Source organism: Bos indicus x Bos taurus, chromosome 13 (genome assembly GCF_003369695.1).
Source record: "Bos indicus x Bos taurus breed Angus x Brahman F1 hybrid chromosome 13, Bos_hybrid_MaternalHap_v2.0, whole genome shotgun sequence".
In the NCBI taxonomy this organism is placed as follows: domain Eukaryota; kingdom Metazoa; phylum Chordata; class Mammalia; order Artiodactyla; family Bovidae; genus Bos; species Bos indicus x Bos taurus.
The window spans coordinates 45,067,279-45,079,040 of NC_040088.1; the positions used below are offsets into that span (position 1 = coordinate 45,067,279).

At 48.7% G+C, this 11,762-nt stretch overlaps 1 protein-coding gene across 2 annotated transcripts in view; it reads left to right on the top strand.

Annotated features, from left to right (window-relative positions):
* The window catches only part of OVOL2 (ovo like zinc finger 2), a 28,865-nt gene extending 18,969 nt beyond the window's left edge, over nucleotides 1-9,896 (top strand). For both annotated transcript variants that reach the window (XM_027559659.1, XM_027559660.1), the window contains one exon: nucleotides 9,136-9,896. In XM_027559659.1, coding sequence (XP_027415460.1) covers nucleotides 9,136-9,449 — 314 coding nt within the window. In that variant the 3' untranslated portion in view covers nucleotides 9,450-9,896. The remainder of the gene's footprint in view (nucleotides 1-9,135) is intronic.
* The last annotated feature ends 1,866 nt before the right edge of the window (nucleotides 9,897-11,762 follow it).

The window sequence follows — 11,762 nt, forward strand, 5'->3', positions numbered from 1 at the left end:
GCTCTGGACAGTGACAGGTAAATGTTGAATTTGGACCAGAAGCAAAAATGTGGACCCTGTTTTCCCAAGTACAGTAGCTAGTTCAGTGAAGGTTACGGTTGCTCCTAGTCCAGTTGGGCCAGTCCATGATTAATGTAAAAACTTGCCTAAGATCTCTGGACCCTTGTTTTGAGAATTGAAGGGACAGTGTTGAGAGGTGGACAGAGCTGGGTGGGGCCCAAAGAGCAGGATGAATCCCCTCCCCCCTCATCTCCTTCTTCCCTCTGCAGCCCTGGAGAGAACAGGGTGTCTAAGGAAAGACTCAGAACAGGAGGAAACATCTTGGAAAAGACCCAGGGAAACTGGAGCCTGGAAATGTCTGACCTTAATATCCAAGTAGATGAAAGAAAAGATTAGACTTCTCTTTTGGATATGGCTTCACCAAGGAAAGAGTAGATAGGGGGTGTACAAGTGAGGTGGAGGGTTGGCGGCGGGCGGGGAGTGGGTAGCCACGTGACATCTGACTCCAGGTTGAAAGAAACTGGAATAGAAAGAAGAAGCTCTGTTACCATCTTGTGAAAATATATTGGCAAATGAGTGGCTATTTTCAATCCAGATGGTTTTAGGTTGGGTTCCCTACAAGCAGTTTCTGAGATGGTGATTCTTTTTCTTTTTTTTTTTAAATAATTACTTTTATTTTTAGTTATTTGGCTGTGCCTCGTCTTAGTTGTGGCATGCAGGATCTTTAGTTCTCTGATCAAGTATTGAACCCGGGCCCCCAGCATTGGGAGCACATAGTCTCAGCCACTGGACCACCAGAGAAGTCCCTGAGATGGTGATTCTTATAAACCGATATATTGAAGGGTGGGCTCTTGGGAGAAGCCTGCAAGGCAGTGGGGAGCCGCACAGTGTAGCAGGAATGTGGCCTTAGCCTGATCCCACCGGGGTCTTGGGTGGGACTGGCTCTACAGGCCTATCCTGCCCCAGGCAAGTGGGGGCCCACTCAAGGGGGTCCAGTCAGGGAACCAAGAGCACTCACTGCACACAGAATAGAGGGGTTTGCTCTGTTTGAGAGGAGTTGACAGGGTCACTGAAGCCAGCATCAGGCTAAAATGAGACAGAGGACAGAGTGGGGGGAGAGTGGGGGAGAGCTTTCAAGAAAGGAATGTATATTCAGTTCACAGCCCATGAAAAATGTCATGGGTCTGTTTTTAGAGAATATTCTTTTGGCTTTGTTTGAATCTTTTAGGTTGAACCAGCTGGCCATCCATGGAAGGAGATGGTTTGGGTTTTTGGTGGGGGGAGATCTGTCATTTAGAGTAGAATGTAGCAACCAGCATGGGCCGGACTTGGTACTCACCGTCTCTGCCCTCGATGCCTGGGGACCCTGAGCACCGCTGGCACCTGGGGGCGAGAGGAAATGCTGAGTCACGTCTGCGGAGGTGTCAGGGGTGTGGTCTGGGTGTTGTTCGTCACTTTGACCAGGTGTGCCAGGCTCATCAGACAAATATGGCTTTAATTGAAAGCATTTTGTTTTCCTCATTTGTAAAAGTGACTACTTACTGTGTGAAAGACTCCAGTCGACATAGAAGCTATAAAGGAGAAAGCATAGCTGCTGTAACCAGCTGAAAGGGGCACACATGTCTGGGGTTACCCGCTCAGTTTGTGGGAGGCTCCAGAATTCGTAACCATGTTGGTTATACCTTTACAACTCTGGCTAGAATAAAAGAGTCAGTTCGAAGTCTTTGTCATTCCTGTGGAAGCTTCTGAGTTCCATGGGGGGAGACTGAGGAATTCAGGTTGGAGGTCACTTAAGGGAATGGGGGGGCTGTTGACCAGAGCAGTTGTGTCTGCCCTGCCCCCACCCCCACCCCAGCCCCCAAGGGGCCCTCTGGCCTTATCTTCCATCTGGGCCACATTAAGAAAGAAAAGCCAGCAAATCCCGTCTTGATTGAAGAGGAGGAAACGATGGTGTCGTTTGTTTGGAGGCTAAAGGAAGGAGTGGAGAGATTGGATTGGGAGAAACACAGGCTGGCAGAGGCTTGAGTGGGGTGTGTGGGGGAAGAATAGAGTTACCTCCACCCCTCCCAGCCTGGGGAGCTGAGAAGAACACAGACTCCTTCACTCAACAAGCTTTCCCTTCTTTGATTTTGACTTACTTTTTAGCTACAAAAAATAATATAAAAAGGAAAGAATGAAAGAAAGAAAAAAAAAAAGAAGCTTCTTCTCCATACCAAGCCCTATTTCCACTCTTGAAAGCAAAGAAGTCGCTCAGTCATGTCCGAGCCCATGGAGCGTAGTCAGCCGCACTCCTCTGTCCATGGGATTCTCCAGGCAAGAATACTGGAGTGGGTTGCCATTTCCTCCTCCAGGGGATCTTCCCAACCCAGGGATCGAACCCAGGTCTCCCTCACTGCAGGCAGACTCCTGACCATCTTGAGCCACGAGGGAAGCCCCTCCTGAAAGCAAACTACCATTTAATTTATTTCCCCAGAAATTTTTAGTACACACTGCTTTTTCGTGTACTGTCTATCTGGGAGACTGTTTCCTGCCTGCACAGGTGGAGGTGTCTCTGTTGAATGGGTGTCAGAGCGTTTCTCATTGTGAGATGATGATGTAATTTCAAATATGGAGGCATTGTCTTTCTTTTTCTTGCTCCAAATGTAACACTGTCTTTAATTTTCAGGTTTTTTTTTCCTTTCCTCCCTTCCCTATTTCTTTCGTTTCTCACCTTCTCTTCTAATTTTAGAGAACACAATCACAAATCTTATATATCCTTTGCCTCCTTGTGTTAGTCTTCCTGTAGATAATGTCCCTGAAGCTGGCTGAAGGGTAGACCACTTCCGATGTTTATGGGCATGGTCACATTGCCTCTCGCGGATGTCGCCCTAAATGCCCATTCCCACGAGGAGGCCTGAAGAGAGCTTTTCAAGGAAGCCCACTTTTGAATACAGTTCAGTAAAGAAGACTCAGATACAGCAAGCAGAACAAAACAGATATTGCCAGTAACAAAGACTTTTCTTTGGGGATATGTGAGATGAAGGTTGATTTGGCAGTAGAAATAGAACATTTGAAAAGAAGGAACCCTTTGTCATAACCCACACACAGTATTTTCTGGACTAGGTGATACAGGCCCACAGCACCGCACTGAAAGTGGCTAGGGAAGGAAGTCTGTTCCTGCCTCTCTCCACCAGCTGCCGAGGGACCACATTTTATTATTATTTTATATATATTGCCGTGCCATGTGGCATACAGGATCTTTGTTCCCCAGCTAGGGATCGAACCCAGGCCCCATGCCGTGGAAACATGGAGTCCTAACCACTGGACTACCAGTGAAGTCTCTAGGGACCACATTTTAAAATGTTATCCTTTTTTAAAATTTTTGATTTTTTTATAATTATTTTAATGTTTTTTAAAAAATTTCATCACATGTCTGTTCCATAATGCTTTTTAACAAATGCGTTTTTTTTTTTTCCAGTCACTAACATGCTTTTATTTTTGTCATTGACAAATGATACTGTGATTGAATCATTGCTTTGGCTCCTTAAATATTACTTAGGTGTACATTAAAAATATATGTCTACATTAAGAAATGTAACACATTAAAGAAGTCCTCTTTAAATATTGTTGTTGTTTTATCACTAAGTCGTGTCTGACTCTTTTGTGAGTAGGAAATTGCAACCCACTCCAGTATTCTTGCTTGGAAAATCCCATGGACAGAGGAGCCTGGCAGGCTACAGTCCATGGGGTCCCAAAAAAGACACAACTTCGCAACTAAACAACAAGAAATTCTAAAGAGTGCCTTTGTATTCTTTTGACCTGGATTGTAGGCACTTGAGACTGCATCCCCTTGAGTATTTACTGTGTGCTGGATCCTGGCTCATAAGATCTCAGTTACTCCTCAGAGCAGCCTTACAAGGGGGTATTAATTATTGTCCCCATTTTACAGGTGAGGAAACTGAGGCATGGACTGGGTTGATGAGTGGCCGATGGGTAATTCCAGTGGCCTTGGACTCTGTTACTGTCTAGGTGTCAGGGATGGTGTCTCTCAGTTCTGGAACCCCACTCCCAGCACAGACACGATTAGCCATTGTTCAAGAGCACTCATGTCCAAGACAGGGAGACCTCGGCACTGGTCTCCCTCACCTGGGCTCCTTTCTGGCCATCTTCTTTGCCGATCTCTGAGTCTGTAGGGGAAAGGAAGACTCCAGGAGGCAGGAACTTGTTCCCAAGCCCAGAGTCACCAAGAGGCAGCTGCTGTGTGACAAGGTCTGCTTGCTCCAGGGAGTGAGGGGTGAATGTGGTGATGGGGTGGGGGGAGCAGGTTTGCAGAAGTCAGAATTAACTGCAGTAACAAGGTGTGGGAGCCTTCTGTCTCCCCCTCCCCGCCTCTGTTGTCCGCACGATGCAGGGTTCCAATACCCTCTCGCCCTTTCCATCCAGTCTGTGCTGTGTGCGGTGCCCGTACAATTCAGCTGAGCAGCTGGATGAAGAGAGGAAGGAGATGTGACTCTGCATGTAGACTTGTCTGAGGGGAAGGGCTCGGGACAAGCAGTGCAGCCCCATCTACCCCCCTTCTCAGGCCACCATGGGGTGGGGACCTCCAGGAGTAGGGTGGGAAAAGCACCCACTTCCAGAATCCAGGAGTCATTGCTCCAGGTTAAAGCTGGTGGAAGTGTGCTGGTTTCCCCACCGGCTGACTTTGGATGTTTTAAAATAGTCGCGGGCTGTTTCCGATCCCTCCTGAAAGGAGCAGCTGGTCTCTGGGTGAATTTGTCTTGATGAGCTTCGGGTTTGAAATCAGGGTGATTCTTGATTGGCCAGAGGTGGTAGAAGCCAGCTGCCATGTGGGCCCAGAGGCCTGGGTAACACAAAGCCCCTTGTGGCCCAAACATGCAACCTACGTGGTGTATTCCTTTGGGACAGGTCTCATCATAGCCCTCACGTTTGTAGAAAACTAGCCCCCAAGATGTGACTGACCTCTCTTTTCCTGCGCCAGTAGGGTTCATTCATTCATTCACTGGAAAGTGATTTGACAGGGACAGTGTTGCTCAGTTGTGTCTGACTCTTAGCGGCCCCATACTGTAGCCCGCCAGGCTCCGCTGTCCATGGGATTCTCCAGGCAAGAATACAGGAGTGGGTTGCCATTTCCTCCGCCAGGGGATCTTCCTTTCTTTTCCTGGGCCAGGAGGGTTCATTCATTCAAAAATGGTTTACTGAGCACCTATTATGTGCCAAGTGCTGAGCATTATAATGAAGTTTCTTTTGGCAGTTTTTCTGGAACCAGCAGAATATAATACAGGCCTGCCTTCTGCTTGGGTGGGCTGGAGGAACACCCCACCACAACACTGAGCTGATGGGGTTTTTTTCACACTGAGTGTAGAGGCAATGATGGAGGCTTCTGGATGTGGAAGAATAGTGGAAGCCATTCAGTTTGTTCAGGTGGTTGAATGAGGGTGGGAAGGTTTTTTTTTTTTTTCCATTTTGACTTCCTTTATCATCTGTGTAACTTCATAAACAGATATAGCTCTCCAGGAAGCACCAGTAAGGCACTGGGGACTTGTAACCTTGAGGAAAAGACTGGGGTGCATGTCTGCCTCAGACACCCCAAGTGCTGTCCTATGGCTTCAGCTGGCATTGCTTCAGACCTCAGCATAAGTAGCCTTAGCATCACCTGGGAACCAACTAGAAAATACAGGTTCTTTGCCCTACCCCAGAACCAGGATCACCAGTGAGGGTGGGGGGCCTGGAATCTGTGTTTTGACAAGCCCTCTATTTAGGTGATTCTGTTTTGGACTCAAATTTGAGAACCACTGCTTTCACTTGAATTAGGAGGTCTAGGGTGGGGGCTCGAGGCTCTGCACTTCCAACTAGCTCTTAGGTGATGTGATGTGGGGTGGACCACACCTTAGTACCAGGTTGTACAAGGCGAGGGCGTGGGCTGCAGCAGTGCTTCCTTAATCTCTATAGTCTTTAAAAGATGGGATTTGGGTGCAGCTGAACAACAAAACACTGGTGCTGCTAAAAAGGGATGAAATCAGGCTGTAAACACTACCATGGTAAACTCTCCAGGACTATTTACTTATTTTTATTTTTTATTGAAGTATAGTTGTTGTATAACATTGTATTAATTTCTGTTGTATAGCAAAGTGACTCATTTATACATATATGTTCTTTTTGGGGGCTTCCCTTGTGGCTCAGATGGTAAGCCTGCAATTCAGGGGTCCTGGGTTCGATCCCTGGGTTGAGAAGATCCCCTGGAGAAGGAAATGGCAACCTACTCCAGTATTCTTGCCTAGAGAATCCATGGACAGAGGAGCCTAGTGGGCTACAGTCCGTGGGGTTGCAGAGTCAGATACAACTGAGGGACTTTAACTGTATGTTCTTTTTAGATTCCACATATAAGTGATATCATATGATATTTGTCTTTGTCTGACTTATTTCACTTACTGTGAACATCTCTACTTGCATCCATGTTGCTGCAAATGACATTCATTATTTCATTCTTTCTAACAGCTGAGTAGTATTCCGTTGTATATATGCACCACATCTTTAGCCATTCATGTGTTGATGGATATTTAGGTTGCTTCCGTATCTTGACTATTGTAAATAGTGCTGCTGTGAACATTGGGGTGCCTGCCTTTTTCTGAATTATAGTTTTGTCTGAATATATGCCCGGGGGTGGGATTGCTGGGTCATATGGTAACTCTATTTTAGTTTTTTGAGGAACCTCCATACTGTTCTCCATAGTGGCACCAATTTACATTCCCACCATTAGTGTAGAAGGGTTCCCCTTTCTCCACACCCTCTGTAGCATTTATTTGTTGACTTTTTAATGATTGCCATTCTGACTGGTACCCTAGGAATATTGTTAAGCAAAAAAAGTAGATTTTGAAGATATCTTTTAATAGTTTGCTTCCATTAAAGCTAGGATAGTAAAATCGTAATAAATTTCATTGTTGTATAAGTCAAATAAGCATTTTAGACTGTGAATTTTAATTTTTACTATTTTTTAAGCAACTCAAACAATTTTTTCTTCTTTTGGCTGCACCATGGAGCATGCAGGATCCTAGTTCCCCTACCTGAGATCAAACCCATGTCCCCTGTGGTGGAAGTGCGAGTTCTAACCACTGTACCAACCAGGAAGTCCTTGAAAATACCTATCTTGATTGATGGTTTTGCATACTCTTAAATTTTGAGCCTAAAGCTCTGGGGATTCCTGTGGGAAATGGTCCTCCTGGCCACCAGGCCCTGAGATGGTCTAACTACTTGCAGCCTCCTCTCTGCTCCATGGACCTCTCTGGACTTCTAGAAGCTCCATCTCACCCAGTGGGGTACCCATGGGGGTGTGGGGGTGACTGTCATTTGATTGCTGAGCTTCTTGCTCTGTATGGTACCTGTGGCTTCTCCAGCCAGGAGGCAGGCCCCACTGATAGTAGACCAGATTTAAAGTCAGCATGAGGTCTAGGTTGGAGATGCTTTCCTGACTGTAGCTAATGCCATCAGTGCCCTGCCCCTGCCCCTGTCCCTTGTCACTTCTGAGCACATCTGTCCACATCGAAGCTGACCACTGCGGGCGTTCTTGCTGGAGGCCTCCCACCCCCACCTCCAGGCAGGTGGGACCTGCTGGGGAGAAAGAGCCCCACCCACCAAGGGCGCTCTCCAGGGTACTGCCTGAGCAGAGGGACAAAGACCCCAGCTCCCGAGGGGCAGGGTGACTCGGAGGTGTGTGTGCTTCTCTGTCCCGTACCTTGCTTGACCAGTTGAACCCTGGTTGCCCACTGACTGGATGACTCCCCGCCCCCAACCTTGTCATCTTCTCCCTCCCCTGAAGGTGGGGAGTCACCTCACACTGTTCCTGGGGTCTCCCTTCCTGGAGGCACCTTCCAAATACCTCCTTTTCCAGGAAAACCCAAACTAAAATAAAAGCATGATTTACTCTGCCCACTCTGAAACCCAAACATTAAGGCAGGCAAGTGAGAAGATTAGAGCACCTCCTCTTAAAGCCAGGTGGTAGAGTTTTGCTGTTTGCATCTGTTTTTATTATGTTTGCTCTGTGGATAATTTTGTCTCCTGCCTTAACCATTTTCCTCATATTCTTCATCCTTGGTTATGGTGATCCTTTTTTTCTCCCTATTTCCCCAACCCGGGAGCCCCTGACAAGTATGTTTCTCTTGTTTCTCGGAGGAGTTGGACTTTACTGCATCTGAGTGACACCACACACTATTTGTCTTCCTCTGTTTGGCTCGTCTCACTGAACATAAGGTCCTCAAGGTGCATCCACATTGTTGCAAATGGCAGGATCTCCTCCTTTGTCCTGGCTGAATGATACTCCATTGCAGATATGTGCCACATCTCCTTTATCCATTCATTTGTTGAGGGGCACTTAGGTTGTTTCCACGTCTTGGCTGTTGTGAATAAAGCTACAGTGAACACGGGTGTGGAGATAGCTTCCTGAGATCCTGTTTTCATTTTCTTTGGATAAATACGGATAGTGGGATTCCTGGATCATACGGAAGGTCTGTCTTTAAGTTTTCAAGGAACCTCCACCTTGTTCTCCACAGTGGCTGCACCAATCTACATTCCCACCAACAGTGCATGAGGGTGCCCTTTTCTCCACACCTTCTCCAGCATTTGTTACCTCTTGTCTTGTTGATAATAGACATTCTGACAGGTGTGAGGTGATTTCTCCTACCTTGTTCAATTGCTAGGTCATGTCTGACTCTTTGTGACCCCAAGGACTGCAGCATGCCAACCTCATCTGTCCTCCACTATCTCCTAGAGTTAGTTCAAACTCATATCCTTTGAGTTGGTGATGCTATCTAACCATCTAATCCTCTGCTACCCACTTCTCCTTTTGCCTTCAATCTTTCCCAGCATCAGGGTCTTTTCCAATGAGTTGGCTCTCCTAACCTGTGTGGTGGCAATTTGCACTTTTCTGATGATTGGTGGTGCTGGGCATCTTCCCTTGTGTCTCTCAGCCCTTCGTATGTCTTCTTTGGAAAAATGCCTATTCAGTTCCTTTGCATGTTTTTTGAATCATTTGGGGGTTTTTTTGCCATTGGGTTGTATGGGATGACTTTTAATGGCCTCATAGGTGGGAGGCTCTGGCTTGGCCTTGACCCACAGTTCTGTGTCTGCCCCTCGCCCCTGCAGGCATTCGCCCCTATAAGTGTGACGTCTGCCACAAAGCCTTCACCCAGCGCTGCTCCTTGGAGTCCCACCTGAAGAAGATCCACGGGGTGCAGCAGCAGTACGCCTATAAGCAGCGCCGGGATAAGCTGTATGTCTGCGAGGACTGCGGCTACACGGGCCCCACCCAGGAGGACCTGTACCTGCACGTGAACGGTGCCCACCCGGGCAGCGCGTTCCTCAAAAAGACATCCAAGAAACTGGCAGCTCTCTTGCAAAACAAGATGACGTCCTCGCTCCAGGGAAACGCCAACCTGAGCGAGGAGGAGGAGAAGTAGGAGAGGGCCGTGGACACCAACTCTGCCACATGTCCTCGGATTCCTGGTCTTGGAGGTCCCCTGCCCCATGTGGTATTCCAGAGTCCAAGTGGTCCATTCATCTCTCTGTCCTGGGGGCCTCACTGGGGGCTCCATGCCAATGCTGTCATTGATAACAGTGGCATCAGGCCTCTGTCACCTGAGCCCTCAGGAACGCTATCACAGTAATGGAAGCTTGTGGAGAGCTGTGATCACCGTCTGGGTCTAGTTTTCATTTTTATTTTGTTTTTAGGATTTTCACACATGGAGGTAGGGGTGTTCTGAGAGAGACACCCTTGGAGAGATTGATATGGTGCCTTGAAATAAAAGTACTTCCACTTGAAATGCTACTCCAGCAAGGCAAACGAATTCTGTTATTCTGAAAGCGTTGGCCGGAATTATTCTAATAAAGGGAACATCCTTGTGGAATTATCCGGCTCAGAATGCAACAGGAGAGTGCTGACCTGGTGCTCCCTGTCCAGGGCTTATCGTGGGACCTTTGACTTGAGGTTGTTTGGGGGTCGATGTTTTGTACTGGTAGGTGGGTTTGAAGAAGCGAATCTTGAGCACTGGGTAAAGGTAAACACATGCCTGGTGAGCTGGGCAGAGGCGCTGGGCTCGGCTTGCACGGGCTCACAGACACTCTTGGTGCCAGGGTGTTCCGGTGGAGATGCTCTGGCCTCCGGGGCCAGGCCTGAGGGCTGAAGGCCATTGTCCACCCTCCTTGAGTCTAGCACTGGGGGCCAGGCTGGAGCATGAGGAGCCCCGGAGCATACTTAGCGCCCTTGAGTGATGGTGGGGTGGGGGGGGGACAATGGTAGCATCAGTATCTCCCTCACGCCCTGTGAGTGTTGAGCGCAGTGACCTTCAGCCACCTGCACATCCTCACCTGGGACGTTAGCGAGAAAGTCGGCCTGAGACTGAGATGGAGCAAAAGGGAAGCTGGCAGGGAGGGAGTGTGGGGTGGTTTTCAGGATCCCCCCCATGCCTGGAGGGGTGGGAAGAAGGACCCAGATCTCCCCAGAGCCACTGTGGTGGGAGAGGTCTACCCCAGTCCCAGGAGCTGCCGGAACCAGGCAGGAGGGCTGATCCACAGCACCTCGCTGCCCCTTGACCCCTAGGCGCTGGGTGAGTGCACTGGTTCATTCCCCCTCTGGAAAGTTCAGAAAACCTTGGCTTTGGGGCTGGTCTGGGAACGTTCTGATGGCATGGTTGTTTTCTTCTTTCCTCCCTGCCCACATCATCCTCCCCTTCTTCCCTCCCTCGTCGCTTCCACCTTCTCTCCCCCACTTCCTCCCCCCGCCCCCAACACTGTGGTCAGGCTTCAGGTTACAGTCTGGTTTAAGTGGTACATCCTATAACTCAACACTTCTCTGTAGAGTCAGCAGCACTTTTCTTCAGAAGGAAGGAGGAAATAAATTCTCTTTTCACACCTATGATGCACCAGGCACCAAGCCAAGCATGACGTTCTCTGGTCGCTCCTATAGGGTCAGCATCTCTGTGCCTGGAGCTGCGGTTGGAACTGGCTGCTGGAGGAAGGGTCCAGGGATCCTAAATCTGGTTAGAACTCCTCTCCCCGCCTCACCCCACCCTCCCTTCAGAAAGGAAAGACAAGGCCTCAGGTTCAACGTTGGCTGCACCTGAGGCTGGCGTGAGACGAAGGCAGGCTTTGGGGGATCCTCACCACCTGTGTCACCGCCCCGGGGCAGTGGTGAAGGGTAGACGGCACTGCGGGGCCACGTGGGTCCTGGGACCTACGGCGGCGTGTGGGATGGGGTGGGGTGATTGCCAGGTGCAGCCTCCTGGGACAGAGCCAGTGCTGAGGGCTCAACCCTGGCTCCAATGGGCGAGTGACGTTGGGTCTCAGCACTTGACCCAGGAGAGAGAAGCCAGGAGGCGGCTGGTTCTTTTTCCTCGGTTATCTGACATTCCTGTAAAGGAATACCTAAGTGACTCTGGACCAGCTGCCCTGTGGCCGGTTTTGCACAAGGAATTGTGAACTAGCTGATGTGGTGTTCTCTTTAGGGTCAGATTTTTATTAAACAGAACTCTTCTGGTTGCAAGTGACAAAAAGTCAATTTAAAATGACTTTAATGGAGAAAAAGAATGTATTAGCTGTAACGTCGGGTTTTTCCAGCTTCAGGGGTGGCTGGGCCTGGGTGCTTAAATCATTTGATCCTGTATCTTTTTTTCTTTTATCCAGTTTTCCTCCAGGTGGCTTCTTTCTCAGGCAGGTTCGAATAGGGGCTGGATGACCATTCACTGTTCCAGACGGGGCTTTATCCTGGGCTGATG